Source organism: Triturus cristatus, chromosome 6, assembly GCF_964204655.1.
Source record: "Triturus cristatus chromosome 6, aTriCri1.1, whole genome shotgun sequence".
Classification (NCBI taxonomy): domain Eukaryota; kingdom Metazoa; phylum Chordata; class Amphibia; order Caudata; family Salamandridae; genus Triturus; species Triturus cristatus.
Window position 1 is genome coordinate 866,545,168 of NC_140589.1, and position 24,106 is coordinate 866,569,273.

The 24,106-nt window shown below is 43.5% G+C and overlaps 1 protein-coding gene across 4 annotated transcripts in view; it reads left to right on the forward strand.

Moving 5' to 3' along the window:
* Positions 1 to 24,106, forward strand: part of MAP3K4 (mitogen-activated protein kinase kinase kinase 4) — a 483,141-nt gene that overhangs the window by 308,368 nt on the left and 150,667 nt on the right. For all 4 annotated transcript variants that reach the window (XM_085611454.1, XM_085611451.1, XM_085611452.1 and 1 more), the window contains exons 6-9: positions 16,398 to 16,555; positions 22,449 to 22,565; positions 22,886 to 22,985; positions 23,092 to 23,175. In XM_085611454.1, coding sequence (XP_085467580.1) covers positions 16,398 to 16,555; positions 22,449 to 22,565; positions 22,886 to 22,985; positions 23,092 to 23,175 — 459 coding nt within the window. The remainder of the gene's footprint in view (positions 1 to 16,397; positions 16,556 to 22,448; positions 22,566 to 22,885; positions 22,986 to 23,091; positions 23,176 to 24,106) is intronic.

The following is a 24,106-nucleotide window of genomic DNA, read 5'->3' on the forward strand; positions in this document are numbered from 1 at the left end:
TGCTGACCCTGATTCCTTCCACCTTTGAGACTTGTGACTGCAAATGAATAATTCCTGATTTGCTGCCGCCTATTCGTTGCTCCACAGGCACTGGATGGGCACCACTCACTGTTGAAATGAGCATTAGCATAAAGTTGGCAGCACTTAATCTGTTCACAGTGTGCCACAATGCTTACTTGATTTTACTTTCCTCGAAAGGGCAACTCCAGCACCCCACCTCGACTGGTTCCGCATGGACCAAACTAAAAAATGCATTGCTTTAATTCCAACTTTTGTGGCAAATGCATTGATTGTTTTAATTCCAACTTTTGTGGCAAATGCATTGATTGCTTTAATTCCAACTTTTGTGGCAAAAAGGTGGATCCGCGCCCCGCTTATGAAACTGCTCGGGGGAACATTCTTTTTACGAAAGAGCCTGAAATAATCAGATTGCTCGCATTATTTTAATTTCAGGTTTGGAATAAATGTCTTCACTTTGATCTGCAGCGCGCCTGTTGAAAGCTTGTCCCATGCACATCTACGTGCTCTATTTTAGCCATGCGGTGGAAATGGCGTTTCTGTCTGTCTTCTTCGCAAAATATTTAACAAGAGAGACTGTTCTTTCATTTCTCTTGAAAGCAGAGAGGTCCTTTCATCCCGGTATGGCATGTACTGTGGACCTGTGCCAGGAAGGCAGCAGCATCATGTCCTCGTGTGACCCACATAATTATACAGCCCCGGCTGATCCCAGAAAAGATTTTTTTTTCTGCCTGTGTTGGGTTACCATTTACAGTCAAGGTGTGGCCTGAGAGTCGTGCACGGGTTAGGCATGTGCAGCAGAATGTGTCATCTTGCTACATCAGCGACTAAGGGTAATTGCAGAGAACCTAATGACCCAAACTCATCACCAAGAGATTTTGTTGTTCAGTTGTATTTTTTTGCATTGTGACAAATAAGCCGCAAGAATGACTGCACTTTGGGCGCCCTCTCTGCATTTGCTGACATCATAGTGCCCTTGTGCACATCTGTCCTCCTCCGATGTTCCTCTTACTTCTGTTTCTTCCCTGCACCTCTGGGCTTTGTAGGCCTTAGTCGAAACCAAAATCTAGAGACAGCCCCTAGATAATGTTGCTGTACTGTAGATCTTTTGCAATAGAGGGTGTGCATGCAGTGAATATGTTACATAGATATAATGCAAAAGAATACATTTTGTTTAAATCTGTTTTATTGTTTGCATATAACTATGAACATATTCATTGTACATGCAGTGCTGTTAACAATCATACAAACAATTAACTCCCCGGCGGATCCTTTGAGTACGCTTCTGGCTACGCAAGAAATGCTTTGGGGCCGTGGCCCAGCACTACGCTTGTAGTATGTATTAGTTCCCTTTAAACAGTGGTTAGAGCTCCTAGCTCCACGGATTAGCAACATTAATATTATTATAGGCCACTGAAACTAATCGTTAATCGATTGCTGCAAGCAGACTCTGGAACTCTCTTCCGCAAAGCCTGAGGGCTATCCCACCGTTTTTGCCTTTCAGGAAAGCACTTGAAACCTGGCTCTATGCTTTGAAGACCGCTTTTTTAGGTGGATTTACAATTTAGGTTTTAGCTCCGGATGGCCAGCTATAGCGCCTTGATGCCTTTGGGTAACTGTTGCGCTCTACAAATCAAAAATCAAATCTTTTACTAGAAAAACATTATACGTAAATTGTAATCAAGGAACAATTGACTTCTGGCATTATATAGGCACTGGCTTCTTTGATCTGATCTTTCAGCTGTAGGAAACCAAAGACACTGGTTGACGTAAGAAGGAGAAGTGCAAAGCCAATAAAATAATTTCATGTCAAAATGCTGTAAAACTCTATTAAAGCTCCTGTTGAGTGATTATCAAAGCTGATTAACGATGGAATTCAAAATATCGTCATAGAAATGTTTATCTATGATTTTTGGTAAGTGCCAATGACTCCAGCCCAGATGTAGAGAGCTCTCTACAAAAGTCATGCCCACAACAGCAGTTTATTGGCTATGCTTGGGCTTATCAATGCACGAAGCAGATGTTGCAGTTGGGCATAAGTGATAGGTCTTTCAACGAGCCTTGAACTCCCCAACAAGAACTTGGGTAAAGAACAACATGTTATCATGTTAGGATATTTAATTTAATAAGAGAGGGTCCAAACAGCATAGCAAGTTACCTATGTATAAAGCTACCTCAAATAACATTGAATAGGAAGATTTAAAGTTGCCTACTTGCAACTCTGTTTAGTAAAGCATGTCCTTTAATGGCCAGCATTGATTTGGAATATATGTGGGTATTACTGTTCTCAAAATAGTACGCACCTCCAGTCGTACTCCACATTCACGGCATCCAACGATAATCTTTAGTAGAGACATCATTGCAGATACATGCAGCACAGCACAGATATACCATAGGATTGGGTATCACCATGCTCAATATAGCATCCTTGATGTGGACACCACATACATCCAACAAAGCCAGCAATGCCATTAGTATTCTATTACGGCATTCAACAGCATTCGTTACAACCAATTGCCTTAAACACATATATGTGCCAGTCACTCTGGATGCCTGCTATCTTAGGATATTGCAAGCAGTTTAGTACAGCCCTCGGGTCTCACTGGTCAAATACCAAGAACATTCATCTACAATTCATTGAAGTTGCATAGCTGACCAGTTTCCCTGGTTCATGCGTGATGTCCTGCTCTAGTTCAGGTTTTATCCTCTGAATTATGGGACATACTTGTAGTCCTGTTTTATCATGAAAAAGACAGGAATACAAGACTTAGAATTCAAAGAAAAACCTGGTCAGGATCAACACATCCCCATGGACCCAAGCATTACAGAACATGAGGAACTCACCTATTTGCTCTATTCGTAGCACTTTTTCGCAAGCTGAATTTGATTCTGGTCCATGATGGAAATCTCAGCACCATTAGCAAAGTTGCGCCTGGTCTATCAAAAGTACAGTGCCATACCGTTGGCATTTTGTGCTCTACACATGTTCTATATGTGACACAAGTGGAAAACACCTGTTTGACCATTGCAGTTATATCAGATGGTAAAGCAATGCTCTAATGTCCTCACCAGCCAACTGTATTAATTTATTCTTGGTGTTTTGTTTTGGGATACTGTATCTTTAAAATTAATTTCACTCAGATTAACAATGCGTGGCAGTGTTTTCTTCCAAGACACGGTTTGTTTGCAAGTGGTTTTCAATTCAGGAGTTGGAGTCTAAGATGCGAGTCGGTTGGGATGAAAGGGACATGAGGCTCTTTGTTGGTTGGAAACCATTGAAGACCTGGAAGGTTTTCTTTGCTTTACAGACATTGAGAAGAAGCTGTGTAGCAGGGATGCTATCTTAAAGAGACTTTGATTGGAACCTTTGTTTTGCCTTTTGGCAGTTCAGTTATACCTGTCACGTAAATCCTACTTCCTCGCCTTAGACTGGCAATCTCTGCAGTGGGTAACATAAGTGATTGGTAGGAAGTGATGCTTCTATTCAGTTAATAACTTGTGATTGACTGTTAAAGAGGTGGAAGGGGATAATTGCAGAAATATAATATAAATATGCTCATCGGCACATACTAAATTCCATAATGCATGTCCCTTTATTGTCACTGGACATCCAAGTAAAATTTCTGGACCTAAAAAAATGCTTTCTTCTATCTTCAAAGGTTTATTTCATTGAGACTGTTCATACAAGAAAGCTTTAAAACACTTTTTGCCCATGCACGTTTTGTTCCCGAAATAACTTACTTTTTAACTTTATCAAGGCTTATATTCAGTAATCTACTGTCTCCATTAAATGGCTAAGCAGTAGTTCATGTTCAGTGTATCCCACAATCATTCCCAGTCCATTTCAAATTCAAGAGGGTGGCTAGAGGAAGACTTTGAACCCCATTCTGCATGTGAACGGAGACCGGCTACCCCTCCCGGCTGAAGAGATATTTATTTGCCGCCATCTTTGCAAAAGTTTGGAGTCATAGGAAAATAGTTTGTTCAGGGGAGGTGGGTCCGCAGGGCATGCCGTAGCTTGGGGAAAGATCTGTCCCTTGTAGGTAGTTAATTTGGACCATGCACAATCGTGACAACATCCCCAGTTCCCTGGTGGCCAGACATGCCTCCCTCCAATCATCATCGTCCAGCTCATCCACCTACTTCTGTCTAAGAGAATCGAAGCCATTCAGGAACATTGATAATCAAGAAACGCTAAATCACAGATATCGATCCCCTACCCAGACACCCCATGAAGATTTTGTCGTCAAGGGTCTGGGCATCCCGGGGGAGGTGGGTCCGCAAGGCATGCTGTAGCTGAAGGAAACTGAAGAACTGTGTGTGGGATAGGGCATAATGATCTCTCAGTTCTTGAAAGGACATCAAATTACCCCCTGCTGGACATCTCCTTAGTCAAAAATTTCTGTCCAGTCCCATTGGGTAAAGCTCTCAAGGCTGGAGAGCTGTTGAAGCCATGTGCTTCGCCAGATTAGGGTCAATACCGCCAGGCGGCGGTCCCACCAAATAAAGCGCAAAACCGCCCTCAACTTGGGTGCAAGATGGCATTGTTGGGGACATTCAGACCCCATGAAGCAAATCAAGGAGCCCTTCAAAGCCCATTAGGTGAAGTTCCAAGCGATAGGCGGGGTCATCCCAGCCTCCTGCAAAGCATTCATTGATGGGCACCAGCTGTGCTGCTAGATAGTACCCTTAGATGTCTCGCACCCCAAAACCCCCATCGAAGGGAGATTTTCAAACTAAGCTATACACCACCCGATGGCACTTACCGGCCCATAGAAAGGATAGGAGTCTGAAGCTCAAGGAGAGGAAACTCCTTCGGGGAAATGGGTAGGGAAAATTTGCTAAGATGTACAAATAGCGGGGGAGACGCATCATCTTAAAGAGTGAGATGCGCCCCATGGTGTTAAGGGGTAAGTTGCTCCAGCGGCGCAGGTGACGATCAATCGATGAGGCTAATTGTTGAAAATTAAGGGCCCATGCCAGGTCTGGGAGATGTGATGTGTGAAGCCACAGGTACTTAAAGGAGTTCCATCAAAGAGGTACATCAGGATACGAGCATCGTCCCGCAGCGTCCCCAATCCCCTCCACCAATAAGGATTTATGCATGTTAACCTGAATACCGGAGGCCTCTTTAAAAAGGTGAAGGATCTCCAGAAAGCTGTCGCCAGAGGCCTGAGGGTCGCTGAAGAAAAGGAGAATATCTTCAGCGTAGAGTGATATCCGATCCTTGAGTCCACCTCCCCACCTCCAGTCCAGTTTCCACGCATCACAGCGTATCAGATGCGCCAATGGTTTAGTAGTTAGGGCGAACAGTAATGGAGAGAGGGAACAGACCTAACATGTGCCTCTACAGGTCAGGAAGGAGTTGGATTAAACGCCATTTACACAGACCTGAGTCATGGGGTTGTTATGCAGAAGATGCACCTTTTTGCGAAATAGTGGCCCCAATCCTGCTGACAGGAGAACTGCATCCAGGAAGGACCATGAGACTGTGTCAAAAGCCCTGCAATAGTCCACCAGAATGAGAGCTGGGTCACCGCCCAGATGACGTGCCTGAGAGAGAGACAGCTGCACTCAACAAATACAATGAAGGGTACTCCTGCGTGGTATGAATTGGTCCGGATCAATACGTTGGGATGGGTTCGGGTCAGCCGGGCCCCCAGAAGTTTAACAAAGATCTTAATGTCTGTGGGAAAAGACAGGTTCAAAATGTTCACTGTTGCCCAGGTCCCATCTACCCTGGATCCTGAAGGCTCCATACCCTTGGAGGCACTGCACCACACACAGTTTGAGGGAGTCCCGGAAGGCCGAGTATGATATAACCCTGGTATTACACTTGGTCCTTCTACTTACCATAAATGAAACCCCATCTGGGGAAAACACTCTAGCTGAAATGTCTACGGCTGTCTCATCTCACACGCGTCTGCAAGACACTAGGCGTAACAGTGTCGCCAATTTGGTCGTAATCTCTTTGCGTGACAAAAACCTGTCCGGTTGCGGGGATAGGAAAAGATATAACACCAGGTTCACGTCCCATAGAGCGTAATACCGGGGTTTTGGAGGGAGTGACAGGCAAAACCCTCTGACAAGCCTACAGACGAACGGGTGCTCACCTACTGGGGACCCGTGAATGGGGGTATGGCCCGCTGAGATTGCCGAACGGAAAGTGTTGATCGAACGGTACTCCAAACAGTCCTCCGCTAGGCCCACCAGGAAATTCAAGATGTGGTCTACATCTGCTCCCATGGGATTGACACTCCTTCGCACACACCAATGACGCCATCTGTTCCAGGTAGATTGGTACCTCTTGGTAGTACTGTCTGCCCATGCTCTGGAGAGCAAAGTCTCAGGCTGCCCCGAAGGTTCTGGTAGCAACCAGTGATTCTGGAGATCTGTCAGGTCTTCATCCTCAACGTTTCATCCACTACCAGGCGATGTAGATCGAGATCTGGATTCAGGAGGATGTGAGGAAAGTGGGGGAGTCGGATTGGAGAATCCCGGTAAAGTTCCAGAAGAACTGGAAACCACACTTAAGATCTCCACAGAGGAGTGATCAGCACAGTCTCCACCTTCTGGCAACGGACGTGGGCGGACACCCGCTTTGTGGAAATATACCCCTTTTTTTAGGGGTAAACTGGTGCACGGTCACCCTTTTGTCCACGGGTTCAAAGACCAACAAAGTAGAAATCAGCACTGGAGTTGGGAATAAATAGCAAGTTTATTAATCACTCATGAGTGGGACCACATCCACACAGCACTTTCAAGTGCTGCCTGAGGTAGTACTCTGAAGTCACAGAACACAGGGCTTTTATACAAGTTTTCTGCAGTGTAAGCATGTGAACAGAAATGGGAAGGACAAGTTTTTGAAATAGTTTTCAGCAAATAAGGGCAGATGAATAACCACTTGGTCAGCAAAGTGGGAGGGGAAGCAGGAGTGCTTATGGCAGCAGTAAATGATTGATAGTTAACAGATGTACTGGCAGCTACAAACTCTCAGCACGTACATTGCTTTTAGCTGAGTCAGGAAGTCAACTAAAATAGATAGCACAGGCAGAAAAAGACGAGCAACAGAGGACAGGAGAATTACAAAGGAAACTTGAATGAACACCACAGCCAAAATGGCTGCAGCTTATGCCAAGTAAAATATTACACGTTTTCCACAGCGTGATCATTGAGAATGGAGGAAACGCATAGCCCTGCTCCTGCCGCCAGTCCTGGAGAACACGTCAGTCGCCTCCGCTTGAGGATCTGGCCTCCAACTGAAAAATCTCGGCAACTGATGATCCAGACTCGCAAATAGGTCAACTGAGAAAGGGACCCCATCTCTCCCCTAACTGTGAAAACACTTAGGGTACAGTTTCCACACACTGGAATCAAGGAGGTGGCGAGAGTGCCAGTCTGCCACTTCATTCGCCCGACCCAGGAGGTATTCCTCTGTGACCGACACTTGGTTCTCTAGGCAGAAGTTCTAAAATCCTTTGGCTAGGTTCGCTAGTGCCCAGGATCTGGAACCGCCTAGATGGTTGATGTACCGGACGGCAGAGATATGGTCCATTATGAAAAGGCACACGATTGCACTCTGTCCTTCGTCCACCACTGCACCGCAAACGTCCCTGCCAGAAGCTCCAGGCAGTTGATGTGCAATGATTGTTCGTGTGCAGACCAGGCGCCACCTGTGGAAAACTCTCCGCACCTGGCACCCCAGCCGAATCGGCTGGCGCCGGAGTAGATCACGATTTCCGGAGCGAGACCGAAGATTTCTCTCCCATTCCACGCATCCATGTGTGTGAACCACCAGACCATCTCCTACTTCACTTCCGCCATAAGTGGGACGAATTGCAAGTAAGTCAGTCCCCTCCTGAGGTGGTGGGCCTTGAAGCACTGCATCGCACAATTGTGCAAGGGACAGGGAAAGATGGTCCGAACCGAGGAGAAGAGAAGACCCACCAGGTGAGTAAGCTGGTGCAACGATGTTTGTGACTTGGCCAAGGTTTGGCGCAGTTCGTGCCTTATCTTCGCCATCTTCTGTGCTGTAAGACTCGGGGTCAAGGAAACGGAGTCTATTGCAAACCCCAAAATATTTGCGCACTGTACCGGGCAGAGGAGGGATTTCTTTTCATTTATGATGAATCCCAACCTCTGCAGTAGGTTGACTGCCATCTGCAAGAGACTGATCAGCCTTTTGGGACACTGGTCCAGGAAAAGCATGTCGTCTAAGTACATGATCATCCAAATGACTTGCCCCCTTAGAAAACTCCATTGCCGGCTTGAGGACCTTCGTGAAGCAGAGTGGCGAACTCGAAGCCCTGGCTGTCCCACTTGAACTGAAGAAAACGTTGATGAGGGCGAACATTGGGACTGTGAGGTACGCATCCTTCAGATAAAGGCAGACCATGCAGTAGAGCATCCTCAAAACACATCTCTGGGTAGATGGATACTCTTCTAATGCTGGAATAGATTGTTGATGAGTTTTTATTTTTAATTATGCAACTTCATTAGGTTTGATAAAAATACGCATATATTTTCCACAAATCATTTTATTGAAGTTAATTTCGTTCTGTTTTGCAAATGTGACAAAAGTTGGTCAAGTTGGTCACCATCAAAAATTCTTAGACCGAGAAATAATATTTGTGTTCACCCCTTAATAAACCGCACACGTTTTGACATTCGTGGATCATGCATAATTTACATCCCCATACATGTTGGGAAAGTTTACCAATAAATATATCGGGTGAAATCGTATCCAAAATTTGGTATTGTGAAAGAAAAAAATCTATACCTCCTCATAAGCATTTTTTTTCGGTAAATTGCGCCGCAAGTGACCTTTTGTAAAGCTGACAATCTGGGCATCTGAAAATACCATGCTTGTCACCTTCGAAAAATCTTCGAAAGCGAAATAATAATGATGCGGATGGCCAATACATTTGACACTTATACACCTTTGTGCATGATGTATGCAATATGACTTTTTCCAAGTGGGATAAGGGTGGGGGGTAGGGCACATCGCGCACACTAAGGGGAGAGAGGCACGCAGGCTGGCAAATGGTGTGCACTTTCGCATCCGCTTTGATGTTTTCAGTGGCCGCGCGGCTCACTGACAACATCAAAGCGGCCGCGAAAGTGATCACGCAGGCAGACAAATGGTGCGCGCGCCCGGCGCACATGCACTGTAGCTGGAGGCCTGAAAAGCCTTAGTTTGCACTTCCAAAACCCGGCTTACTAACACTCTCGCCAGACCAGCGCTAAAGCGCTGGCTCAGGCGAGACCTAACAACACACGAGAAAGAGTCCCACTCAGTAGGCCGCTTCTGTGCCTGGGGGACACCAGGTTCAGGCACGGAGAATGTGGCAGGATTTGGCTGGGAGGGAGCCCAGGCTAATTTGGCTGCCGAGAGGCGCACAATGTATGGGACAGAGCCCTGGGACACTACAGTCCTGCACAATCAATGGGCCTCCACCCGATACAGTGTCCCACGCGGCACCACTATCCGCCTTTACTTCCCCGCAGGGTGTTGAATGTACAGTACAGACCGTAGTGGGGTATAAACAAGAGAAGGGATAATCACAGACCCAATTAGGGTGTCAAGCGGATGGCAGGGGACAAGGCTGGATTCTCCACAGGGCAGCGTTCGTCAGCACTCTATCCAGTGCCTGACTCACGCTGCCCATAGAGAGGGCACAGTGCCCCCAAGCGGTGGGAGGGCCTCACCACACACAGATATGGCCAAAAGGTCACGTAAGGTATGCAAATGCGTCCTGCAACGTAAGGAATCTGCGGAAAACAGATAAGAACAGAAGCGCTTCTAAATGCAGGCAAAAAGTCAACATAAACACTCCCCCCCCCCCCACCCAAACAGGAGAAACGAGAACAAACTTGGGACTGGAGCGTGGACAGCGTGAAGGGACTTGTGTTTAAAGCTCTTCTATTTCCCTGTTGTTCATGGGAAATGTAGTTTTTATTCTTGTTTAAAAAAAGGCTCATGTGAAAATAAAGCGAAGGAGGAAGGCATAATCTGAGCCTCCGGTCCTGACATAGAATCTGTGGTTAGATAGTCTCAACCAGAAAAATCGTTACCAATTATAAGTGGCTTGTTCTTTAAACTACTCTAACCATATTTTTGGAATCAACAGCCGCTAGAACTGTATCCCATTGCCTGTCTTTTCGCTTTCAAGATGGCCTTAATGGCTCACCGTAAATGCGGTCACAACTAACTAGAACAAACTCACTCTTGCATTCATATGCCCTCAAACTACCCAATAATGTAAATAGAAAGAAATGTATATATTCCTGTTCATTTGTCTCTCAGTGAGCACCATTCACGCTTCTAACATACACAAGTTTATCACCCAGACTATATATGAGCTACTTACTATAGTTCTATTTCTGCGTACACCATTTCTTGTCAAAATGCCCATTCTTAATTAATACATAAGTAGATAAAAGACCACAACCCATGTATTACTGCCAGGGACACACAGTGACAGATAAGAGCTCTCTGTACTTTAAAATTGGAGCTGGCTGTCTATTCGTTGTTATACGTGTGACCTTACATCGTTTGCAGGATCTGCACAGCCAGAATGGAGGCGTACATAGCATTGCACAGTAGCTCCAGGACAGTGACACTATGTCAGGGAGCCTCTTTAAAACTGGCCTCCCATACATCTTCTAAAAGTGCTTTCATGGAGCAGTGAATGGAATTCTAGGATAAAAAGGCTCTGCATTCTTAACAGATTTCTGAATGAAAGCCCCTTTTTTCTGGAGCAATTAACCAATTTCCTTTCAAGTACTTAGAATTTGGCCAAATTTAGTTTCTTCCTCTCTCTTTTGAAATCCGTCATGAACACCAGGAAACGGCACTTCTGAGAAAATGGTGGTATTCACTTGTCAAGGTTTGCAACAAAGTTAGAGTGAAGATCATTTGAAGTCATTCGACCCACCAAAACATCTAGTTTCAGAAAGGTTTCTTTCCTACCACCCTGCACTGAAGAAGAAGTTATCAGATAAATCTTTGAACCCTGGTAATACACAATCTGAGTTAAACATTTCGGCTTCTTTTGTTTCCATAGAAACTGGAATCATTTCTTTGATGTTTGACATTTTTTATTGTTGGCTGTGAATCCTTTCCTTTTGCTTTAGTGTACTTTGTATTTGAACCCTAAGGGATGTACAGTGACTGTAAAGACACGTGCAGGTGGTCATTCCTCAAATCTAACTTAATTATCCACTTGTTTCTGAAAACAGAGATAAATGTGCTTTATTTTGAACTATGAATGCAGCAAGAATGTGGCCCAACTGGATGGATGTCCAGTAGTGCTGGGCAGCATTCTTGATTTTTTATTTTTTTATTTTAGAGTTTTATATAGCGTGAACTAGACCCGAGACATCCGGTATCCGAGCGCTTTACATGAGCACCAGTTTCATTTCAGATGGACACATTCATTTTTGTTAGGCACGGGGAGATTAAGTGATTTGCCCAGAATCAAAGGATGTTGAGTATCGTTGAAGAGACTTGAACCTGGTTCCCCAGCTTCGAGGTCGACCGCTCTAGCCGTAAGGCTACATCCTCTCCCCTGTTCATTAAGAAAATAGTTCCATGTTTGGAAATTAGAAATGTATTTTGCTCCATAAATGTGTGGCATATGACAGTATTTGTTCTCATATCACTGGAATTAACAAATCTCTGCATTTTCTAAGGGGACATAGTGACATTTTTAGTTGATGAAGTGGTAATAATAATAATTTATCACGATTTCTTGTGTATCTGGCCCATATATCCAATGTGCTTTGCATGAACCTTAATTATATACAGTTATTATCAAAGGCTTGCAGTTGGTATTCATTTTATTAACCCCGCAGGATGTATTTGAACCAGAAAAGTACAACTCAAGCGCAAATCCTTCTGGTCAGCAGTTAACTAACTGAGCTGTCATGGTGTGGTATTTAATGCTTCAGGGTGTTCTACACCAGGGCATTGAAGATTTGCCTTTCTTGGGGTGATTGGCTGGCCACACACGTTCAATATAATACTATTGAATGTAGCATGTATGGACATGAACAGGGGATGACAGCATCTTGGATGTTGTGATACTCCCTAATTATGTTAAGCAATTCTATAATTTACTAAGATTTTCCTACGACATGTTGATGTATTGAATGACATTGGATCGATGCGAACATAGACACCTGATTTTAAAGTGATGGGGCGTATGGAAAAAAAATTTCTCTTTAGCCTGCTGTCTGCATTATTGTGATTGGAGCACAGGTCTTCGTCCATGTTTGGTCACCTGGGGCAAGCTGAGCTACCTAACCTTCGTTCCAGTCAGACCCTCATCTCCTATAGCAGCTTTGTGCATGTGTGAGCATGAGGCTGGTGTTGTGCAATCATTTTCGTTGTTCCTTTTGGGTCCTCGACATTGCATTTGTTTGCTTTCCCAGGACTCTGTTGTCTCGTGTTTTCCTATTCATGGTGTCTTTGTATTTGCTGTGTTCCTCTTGCAGTTGGCTAATCTCTTCCGGTGTCGTCCTGCTGTCATCTCGTTTTGTATTAAAACATATTGTTCCTTTGTTACCAGGATCTGTAAATGTTGTCTCTGCTGTGCATTCATAGTGTTTACAGGATGTAAGTCAGTCCTTTTCCTTTTTTGAGCTGGTGTGTCGGTTGGAGCCTTTACATGCTTATTATGCGTTCAGCCCACACAAAGCTTTTTGACGTTCTTTGCCAGTGTGCTCTGTTCCTTCGGGTACATCCGCTCTTATTGTGTTTCAGGATCACATTCCTTTGCTCACAATCTCCCAGTCCTATGTCGGTGATGGCGTTTATGGTCCTGCCCCTTGTTGGTCACCTTCCTGTAGAGACTAACGTGTAAGTAGCACTGCTGGTCAGAAGCCGTCAGTATTCGTGGCCGAACCTCATTTAGGGTCATGGGCTTGTAGGGTGCTTGACTCACCTCTTCTGACCAATCTCCCCTTCGTACTATATGATCTTCATGGTGCGTTGGTAATTTTCAAATTGCACATTGGTCTGTTTCCAAACATACCTATTTTTCTTGCATGTGCTGTGAATCAAATTTGTATTTGAACTGGAAACGGTGTGGGTTGAAAATTTCAGTTTTTTTAAATATAATACTACAAAAGCTTCAGGTTTTGATTGTTGTCGTATGGCAGATCATTGTCAGCAATAAGCAAAGAAAAGTTATGTATTTTGACATGGACACACTGTTAATTTCTGGTGGGGCTAGTCAACACATTCTCTCGTTTTTCTAATGCTCCAGCTGAGTAGCAGTTAAAATGTAGTGATGTGGATAACCTATTCTCTTACCCGCACACCTTTGATACTATTTATAGTTGCTTTTTAGTTTAACAGTTAGCTAAGAATTTTTCTGTAAGTGAAAGGATTCTGTTGCTTCACAAGGAGCACATCTGCTCACAGAGTAGTTCCTTTCAGTGCCTTGGACGATTGTGGCAATGCGTGCTTTGAGACTAAAACAAAATATTGCTTTTAGCCAATGTTTTTTTCTCTTTTATAGCGGCGAGAGCCCACCAGCCCCCTGTTCTCAACAATAAAGTTTTATTTAAAAAAAATGCAAAATCAAAACAAGCATTGACATGGCTAAAACTCTGACCAGCAACGCCAGACCGGTAGACTTTTCCAGTGCTTGTTTAGGTCTCGCCTGACCCAGCGCACGCGCTGGTCTGGCGAGACTTATTGAGAGGGCTCCAAAAAGTGCTACCAGGCCAGCCTAGAGCTACAGTGCATGTGCGCGGGCGTGCGCGCCGCGCTTTACCACGATTACTTTCGCAGTGATGTTTGATCGTGATCACTTTCACTTTCGCATAGCCAATAGGTCTCGCTTTTGGGACCTTATAAGTATTTAGTTATGCAACTGTTGCATAGCTAAACACTTATAAGGTCCCAAAGGCGAGACCTATTGGCTATGCCAATGCTTGTTTTGTTGTTGATACTCAGAATAGCGTTTTGGTATTCAGTGTTTTGGCCAAAAACTATAAGCGAAATTCGGATCCTACTCAGGTTGCATGTGACAGACAAAGAAAAGCAGTCCTCTGTTTTTATTGTAGCACATTCTTTTGGCTGGAACAGCCAAGGTTCTTCCAAAATGTTCTTTGTTGTCAGTGGGAATCTTTCCGAGGTTGAAAATAGCATTCATAAAAATAATTAATTCATCTGGCTTTGTTAATGATGAATCTAATCTGCTCTACCTTCCAAGAATTATTCACGGCTCACCTGCCGCTCCCCCCACCTTCCCCTGTTTGATAGGAAGTATCTAAGAAACCGAAAATACATATATGGTGACACCACACAGTCCTTGAAGTGTTGTCACTTAGGGCTTCAGCCAGCGAATTCTGTGTCATGCTTCTGTATAGTGCCCCCGGACACTGACAGAAGTAGGGATACTTACCTAGGGCCCGACATAATGGCTCTGAATTTTTCAAAATATTAACAGTTTGAAGAGAAAATTCTGCATTTACCAAAGGTATGTCACTTATTATTCTGCTGCTAAAATGATTAATTGTACTTTACATTTTCAGTTAAATATTACTTGGCAAATGAAAGAACTTAATTTATCTTATACATTACCCGGTTAGCAGCAGCTGCGAAAGGGAGCGGCTCTAGCAATATCGTGATATTGAGTGTGGGACCGGCACGGTATTCAAAGGCTGGGATGTGCAGTTCAGGATTTCATGGGAATTGTAGTTTTATATGTCAGCTGTGTGTGTGCGTGGTACAGTGTTACATAGAGAAGAGTAGATATTTCAAATGTTTGCATTTGCCTCTGGTGACCTGTGGCTCTCATTGAGTTCTAATGATTAGGTAAATTATAAATAAATAAGTATAACTCCTAATTTGCTGTTTATTACGACACTGCAGAGAACAGCAGTTTATCTCAAATGGATCTTTATTTTAACATCACTGAACAAAAACAGAAAACTAAAAACACTAACGGTATTTGAGAATAGTGAGGCTATGCACAACTCATTTTGGCAATACCAATAGGACTGGCCTTAAAGGAGTGTTTATGGTAATGTGAAGCATTACAAGTAAATCACATGGAAATAGATATGTATCTGTGTGGAAGCATAGAACTGAAGAATAATATTGATGAAGGTTAAAAAGTCAGGTGATAGTTGCACTGTCAAGCCAGATCTAAAACTCCATGTAGGTAAATGACTGCCCTCCTCCCACCTATGCAGCTTCCTGAGAAAACCAACATAAATTATCTAGTTATCTTAGACACTTCACTAGCATTCCATTGTCATGTGCTTGCCACCGGAAGTTCAAGATTAAGCAGCTGGATAAATAAACAAAACGATCACAGCTGCATGGAGGGTAAGCACTTTTTTGCGGAAGCACACAACTTCTGCCCAATCAAAATAGCTTCTCCTGGCTCACAGCATGTGGGTGGAGCCAAAGACCCTCTCTTGTGAAGCTTGTATAGTTGTCTGGCGACAGCTGCGCTGTCACGCCAGTCCATAAAAATGAACATTTTGTTTTCCAGTAAGACACAAACCTAAAGCACATGAAAAAGGACAGAGATCAGAATAAAATAATATGCATGATTGATTGTTCTGACAACAAAGTGCAACAGGAATTTTTCTAATCCAAGTCACAGACCGATTCTGTTTAAGGTTGTATGAAAAGGATAGTTTTTCCCATCAGATTTGTTCAAAATTATGTGGATGACATAAAAGTTGGTTTGTCATTACCTCTTATGAATATTTGACAGGATGGTGTACCTTCCATTTAAAAAAAAAAAAAAAAAAGACACATAAGATACTAGCAGGTATCTGCTTTGAGCAGAAAGTGTCTTTCAGCAAGTCATTTTCTGTTCAAAGCACTCCCCCACACTAGCAAACAATGACGTCAAACTGCATATTGCGGAATTTCACAAATTTCATTAAACAGAATTTTTGCAGCCATGAATTACAGTTTGTCCAGAGCTAGCCCTTTTCATGTCTGTCTTTGCCATAATTAATATCAAAACCTAATAAGGAGAATCTGGACACCCCTTAGAAATGAAAAGTGGAGAGAGACTTAATAATTTGTGTATTTGAATGTCAGTTATTCTTACTCGAGGAAAAACAACATCTTGCATTGCGATATGGCGTTTGATGTAAACACATACACCGGTGCAGTGCCTTATATTAATTCTATCTATTGTGTCTTGCAATAAAAATCTATAAATACACTAACGATTCTATTTGGTTGTTATTAGTAGAGTGGAAGGGTATTGTCTATGTTGAGCAGTGAGAAATCGTGTAATGTAACTTCCAAAAATAAGTGTAGTGTTGGTCCACACAATTGTACATTTCCTCATGCACTCTATCATTTGTTTTATTAACATTTTATTATTTGTTTTCAGGTTTACTTTGATTACATGCGAAGCTGGATCCAAATGTTACAGCAGTTACCTCAAGCCTCTCACAGCCTCAAAAATCTTTTAGAGGAAGAATGGAACTTCACCAAAGAAATCACTCCTTACATACGAGGAGGCGAAGCTCAGGCTGGAAAGTTGTTCTGGTAGGGATTGTACATACAAGCAGCCATCGCACTGTCATTCAAAAGTAGCACTCTGCTGTGGGCCATGTGAACATGCATTGTCATTTTATAAGTAGTTTTAATCCGTAAACTAAAACACTAAAACACATGTTCCCCCTGTATATGAAATACAATAGATTGAGAATTGCTTTTACCTGTACTTTGGAAGTCCTTCTAGATGAAATTGATGTTGCAGCTGCCATGTTTGTGTTTAACTGCTGTTGGCAAATAGATACATGATAATAACTGTTGAATTAATGATCCAGCATTAGTTGGATATGTTAACAGGCAGATGTCCTGTAAATCAGAGTCAGGATCACTTTTGTACACTTCTCTTACCGCCATATTAATTATGATGTGATCACTACCAGCAGGTGTTAAGGATTCACTAACTGTTACCAGGAGTACCTATTTCCACTTGTGGCATTTCTGACATTCTCTCACATTCATGGAGCTGTATTCTTTGCTCACTCCTGGCAAACCAATTGGGCTCAGGCACAGTGAGTTCTATAGGAAAACCTAGGCCTACAAACAAGCCCAAATGGAGTCCGGTGGCAACCTACTGCTACCATGAAGATTGTTTTGTAGCATGATAGCAGTGTGGTTTGTTTTCTATTCCTTTTTGTTAATTTGTGTACAGCTATTACCATTTTAATCCGCAGTTAGGATAAAATATGATATGGTTCTTAGGGGACACTTGCTGTGTCTTTGGATCATGGAGCTATGTTTAGTGGTGTGCTTCAGAAGAGTAGCTGCTGTAAGCTTGTGTTGTGTCAGAGAGAGGGGTTGTTGTAGTGGCTTCTCTCGTAGAATGTGGTATGAGTGAACGTTGTGTGTGCCCTGTAGGGTCTGGAAATTGGAGACAGTGGCTCAGATGTGATAATGCCAGCTCCTAGCGGGGTATGAAGTTATTGTCTTCTGTTGTGATCAATAACAGATAATAAATAATCATGTCTCATTAATATCTGCCTGGAGGTCACCTCTGTACACTAGCCATCACCTCTGTACACTAGCTATAAGAACTTAATGGAATGTGTGTCTACTTTCCCTGTGTAAGCTACCAGACAGAGAAAGAGAGGTAGCTGAGGAGTGCAGCTGGCAGCTTTGTCCTAGCTGATTCCATCTTTTGTGTAGTTGGTGAGGACTGCTGTGCATGATCACATAAAGAAGAACCTGCTGGTATTGAGACAAAGTATGCTGAAGGTATTAAAAGGCTAACTGCAAATGACAACAACCCATCGAGCCTACCGGGGGCGAGGAACAGCTTGGCGAGGAAGAAGCCAGGTGGAATAATGGAATAGTGAAGCCTGCTGGTGGCTAAAAGATTCTTGAAGTGGCATAGAAGAAACTTCTTGGTGGCTCTGCATAACCAGAAGGGTCTACAGTTGTATCCTAGACAAATGTAGTAAATAGATCACTTGTTCCTGTTCCTAAATCCACCAATGTTCTGTACCTGCACTGCTGTTGCTGGGAAGCGAGTAGCACTATTATTGCTGGGAAGGGAGTAGTTTGTAGTGCGGACAGAAGAGTTTGCCCTCATCCTAAGAACAGCATAGTCCATTTGAAAAGTTTGCCTGTAACAATATGCATAAGGAACCTCACAGTGTCATTTGATGACAACTCTGTTGGGCCTGTTTGCATGATTAGGATCTATGACTGCCCATGGTTCTGGTTATTTAAAAGGGACATGTTGTGCTTCTGAAGGACAGAAATTTATGGATACAGCAAGTTACATTCAGAGTGCCCGACAAGGGTGTGAGGCTCACATCCAAGCAGAAGTGCGTTGCTCTGTTACCTTATGTTATGTTCGATTATCCTGCATTTGTACAGCACCCAACTGCCTTTTAGCCTGGCATAATAGTAGTATGTTTAGTGATTAGAAGTAGACCTGCAAGTTTGCGGCAGAAAAGGTTTGCTGTAGTAGTTCATATGTGAGAAGAATTGTTTGAGGTGTGTGAGTTTCCGTCTTGCGGTCTGAACATGTCGAGGGGAAAGTGGCAGCTGATGGTATGTATGCTTGTTGTCCATGATGCTCTCTGCAGGATCACCTCCAGACTTTCTGCCTTCTCTCCACCTGTTTAGCTAAATTCATTTTTGTTGGCCTTAGGACTCTATGCACTTTACCACTGCTAGCCAGTGCTAAAGTGCTTGTACTCACTTCCTAAAACCTGGTGAAATTAGCTTACACCTGATTAGCATAAATAATTTGCTTATAAGTTCCTAGTAAAGTTGTATACCATATACCCAGGGCTGGTAAATTAAATGCTACAGGTGAGCCTGCAACACTTATTGTTCCGACCACTTACATAGTCCCTTAAAACATGCCTCAGGCCTACCATTGCAGCATGTGTGCAGTTTTAAACTGCCAACTCGACATGGCAAAATAAACCTTTTGCCAAGCCCAAAAATCCCTTTTTAATGCATATGTCACCCCTAGGGTAGGCCCTAAACAGTGCATTGTATTCAGAATATTGGACATGTACTTTTAAGTTTTACATGTCCTGGTGTTAAAAAAACTGACAAATTAATTGTTCACTACTGCGGGACCAAACCCTTCAATCGGATAACATTGGGTTACCTTATTAAGTCCAATAAGCTCTAACCATTGTTTGGGAACAGGTGAAAATGTCATGCTTGGGCTCGCCCAAATGACCAAGGCGCATCGCCGGTCGGCCTGACTTTGTGGTAGATTTATTTATTTATTTATTTATGGTTTTTATAGAGCGCGACACTCATCCCAAGGGATATCACGGCGCTATGTACCAAAGAAACTACCGCTGGCGTGTGCTGAGATCATTGAGGGTTGGGGAAGAGATAGGTTTTTAATTTTCTTCTAAACTGAAGGTGGTTCGTGGTATGTCTTAGGTCAGAAGGTAGTTCGTTCCAGCTTTTTGCCGCTAGATATGAAAAGGAGCGACCACCTGTTCTGGCCTTGTAGATACGTTTCGTCTTAGCCAGGGCCAATTGACAGGAGCGTAAGTTCCTGTTGGGTACGTAGAATTCAATTTTTCCATGAAGAATTGAGGGGCCGGTCTTGTGTAAGGCCCGGTAGGCATGGTTAAGCAGTTTAAAAGCAGCCCGCTGACGCATCGGAAGCCAATGAAGTTTGGTTAGGCAATCCGATGCAGAGTCGCGATAGCCTTTATTACAGATGAGTTTGGCCGCCAGATTTTGCAGAACCTGCAGACGGGAAAATAGAGATTCGTTCATCCCTACGAACAGCGCATTGCCATAGTCCAGACGACTAACCAATAGGGCCTGTGTCACTGAACGTCTGCAATCTAGGGGAATCCAGGGAAATATCCTAGCAAGGAGTTTCAATATGGCAAAGCCCTTGCCAAAAAGGGATCGAACGTGGTCTTTCATGGATAGTGTGTCGTCCATGGTAATACCTAGATTCCTAGCATGTTGTTTTGGGGTGGGGGCCACTCCCAGTGAGGGTGGCCACCAGGTATCATCCCACATACGTTTGGCGCCTCCGAACAGAAGAATCTCTGTTTTGCCTGCATTCAGCTTTAAACAGTGATCATGCATCCATCGTGCCATTTCAGAGAGACAGTCGTGTAGATTGCTTTTGCAGGATTCTGGTCTTTCATCCATCGTCACCATCAACTGCGTATCATCCGCATAAGAGCAGATCCCAATACCCCACTTCCTTCCAATGTCCGCAAAAGATGATATATAGACATTGAAAAGGGTGGGGCTCAGTGAGGCGCCCTGAGGAACCCCGCAGTTGATGTGATTGGGGCTTGAGTGGAATTGGCCCATGTGTACTGCCTGGGTGCGGTTGCTCAGGAAGGAATGTATCCATTTCAACGCTGTAGATTGGACTCCTTTATCCTGGAGTATATTCAGCAGACATTTGTGTGATACCGTGTCAAACGCCGCTGACAGATCCAGCAGTATCAGTGCTACTGCTCCACCTTGATCGGTGGAGGATCTGATACTGTCTGATACTGCCAGCAGCGTTGTCTCGGTGCTGTTATTGGCTCTAAAGCCAGTCTGGGAGATGTCTAGAAGGGAATTGTCTTCCAGGTATTTAGTCAGTTGTTTATTTACCAATTTCTCCAAAGCCTTGGAGAGGTAGGGGAGCTGGGAAATTGGTCTGTAATTTTCAGGGTTGAAAATATCGGACCCAGCTTTTTTCAATAGTGGGGTCACGGAGGCGTGCTTCCAGGCAGCGGGAAAAGTGGCAGTGGTGAGTGATTTATTAAAGAGTCGAGTGATCACAGGACAAAGTGTAGACGCGATTTCTGCAAACACAAAGTGAGGACAGGGATCTGAGGGTGAGCCTGATTTAACCGTGTTTAAGACTGCTAGAACCTCAGCTTCTGAGAATGGTGCAAAGCTGGTTAGCCGAGGTGTGTTTCCTGGGTCTGATAAGGTTAAAGATGTTTCTGGAGACATCATGATTTTGGATAAATTATCTGAGTTGTTATGGGTATCTTGAGGGGTAAAGGAAGAGTATATTTTCTTAATTTTATCAGAAAAGAAAATATTAATACGCTCACAAGCCTCAGCCGAAGGAGCGAGGGTTTGTGAAGTGCTAGGTGGTTTACTAAGCTCCTTCACAGAAGGGGTATCCCGCCTTGTGGAGCACACATCGAGTCCAGCCTGCAGCTTCATCCCATTCGAGATTTCCGACTTCCATAAAAGAGACCAATTCCGAACGTAGAATTCTTCACTACGACTTCGTCCAGTGGATCCCTGACTACGAATCATCTGACTTGTCCTGCTGAACTGTACCTTCTGAGACAGTTTGTCTGCCCCTGCAACAGGAGTGGCTGGGGTGGGCCCTAGACAGTTCTGCATAAATGCTTTACACATTGCCTCCAAGTTAAGCATGAGTACTTTTGTCCAAAGTACCAGAGCGTTAAGCACAGGTTAATTTAGGGACTTTTTGTGATTCAACCTTGCAAGGATTGTGACTGCTGCTTGAAAGAGTGCACGCCCCCCTCAACTAACAACTCAATTTCTCACAATGCCTATATTTAAAATGTCTTGTGGGAGAACTAATCAATGCTTCATGACACCTGGATATAGATTCGGCCGAGGGAGGGCAGACATGGGGTCAGACACCTTTGACCGTGATCTGTTTTGTGTTTTCCTTATTCGGTGGGAGGCATGATTACTTTCCTTTCATTGTTTATGTAGTGCTTTGTGTTTAGAAACATTGTGTAACTCTTCATTATTGTGTTATACCTATGCCAAAATGGCAGGTGAATGTTGTTGTCCATGTGCCAGGTTTGAAGGAAGGTTACATTTCATTGTTCCTGATCTTGGTTGGCGTGAGGGGGGATATTGTGAGATGTGTTTGTATTGCCATAGTCAAGTGACGTCCTAGTGGTGCTATGCTAGTGTACCGTTGTTGTAATTTTTGATGGTATGACTGTTTCTTCTGGTTTGAAAGAGTTATGTCAGTAGTGCTCCAGTGTAAATGTGTGTTGTAAATTAATTTTGTATTTTGTTCCAATTGCAAGAGACCTGTTGTTCTGTCTGAGTGAGTTGTGAAGTTGTACCATAAAATGTGGTGTGAGTAAATTCTCGGTGTACGCTACAGTTACTGCAGTTGGAGATAGCTAGAAGTGTAAAATTGCCAGGAACTAGGGAGAATAGCATGGAATGTCTCATGTTGTAAAGTAGAGACACAAGTAGCCACTTGTCAGCATCTGCCTAGCTATTGCTTGTCACAGAAACTCTGCTCAATGAAACAGTGAGCAGTGTATATCTAGTTAGCATAGTATTGGAGGGGCTAAAAATGATAATTATGACCGTTTATTGTGCATGATGTTACTTGCAATGCAGACATGTCCTGTGTTTCTATGACGATTAAATTGCTGGTTGCTTTTCATTCTGCCTCTACTTGTCTACTCAGTGATATTGCTGGAATGCTGCTGAAATCGACTGGCAAGTTTTTAGACTCGGGTCTGCAAGAAAGCTGTGATGAGTTCTGGGCCAGCGCAGATGACAGCTGCGCATCTGAAGAAATTCGGTACGAAGACTGTTTATTATTTACATTGAAGTTTCAGAGCAACGTTATTTCCCGTTTGTACTCACACAGCCACCGCAAACACTTTTCACTGTTTTTCCTAGCGCTACATGCTGGACACAGCTTTAGTTTTTAGGTTGAAAATCTTTTTTGTGTCTTAAAGTTCTCTGGGTGTTTTTGGTGGGACACTTCTAGGCAGACAGTTGGCCATTGTGGTGATTACTCACATATGTCATTTGTAGACCTAATTTGGACAGTTAGAGATGACTGTCAATGAGACTGAAATGTGTTCACTTACCGAGTAACTTCCCTCTGACTTCTAGGAGGTCTGTCATTGAAACCAGCCGGGCCCTGAAGGAGCTTTTCCATGAAGCCAGGGAGCGGGCGTCCAAAGCGCTTGGATTTGCTAAAATGCTGAGGAAGGTAAATTCAGACTGAGCTTTGAAGCGGATTGTAGGTCTGTCAGTTTCTGTTTCCATCCACAGAAATGTGGATCTTAGCAAAAATGTTATCCATTATTTCTTTCCAGGACTTGGAAATTGCTGCTGAATTCACATATTCTGCACCGGTGTGGGAGCTGCTGCATGCTTTAAGAACTAAACACTACGTGAAGGTAGGCCCTGTTGTAATAAATACAGGAGTTGCCCTTATCGAGGCGTCTTAGAAATGCTAACCCTAAAGGTACATCAATTGGGTTACTCAGAAATGTCCTTTATGCCATTTCCTGGAATTGATGGCGGGCAAAATTAGAAACAAGTTATACCTACGAAAATTATGTTCTTAAAAGCAAATGATGTTTGTTCGCTCCGCTGCGCACATTGTGTCTGTCAGATCAAGAGATGATTATCAGTAATAATGCTAGGCTTTCATCCAGAGTACTTTTCAGAAATGTTTTCTAAACAAAACATAATCACCCAATCACATGCAGTGATCATTTTTTTCTCTCTTGGAAGGATAAAAGGCTAAGATATCCTTATAAAGACTAAGCTATGGGACTTTTTCGCATTGCCATCTGGTGTGTTATCTAACTGACCTCCCCAGTCTGGTTATGGCCTTTATTTATTTCACCAATTACATAACATTAGAAACTGAATTGATTGCCTCTGGGATGATAAATTGTATAAAACAAGGATCCTGCTTCATTGCTTACTTTTAGTTTGCTGCCAAATAGTTGTGACTCAAATTGTCGCTTGATTGTGTTTTATGAGGCATGCTACAGTGCCTAATTTGTCCCCCCCAAAAACATTAGTGGCAGGGCCCTCTCAGGAGGACACTACAGCTTGCACCATCTGTGCCCGGGAAAGCGCTGCAAATGACAGTGCCAACACAACAACTAACCATCACACTCTTACAAGTATGACAAGTCCTCCTTTTCCAGGCCCCTAAAGCTATAAGAATGGCTTTGGAGGCAGGTATTAGTCACTGTAAGTGTAAGTTGAATTAATAAACAGCTGTTGTTGTGCTCTTACCTAAATTAGGCAGAAAGCGCCACCATGTGGCAGGCTGTAATAAGCGACATTGCTGGCAATTAAGTGCCGGAGCCG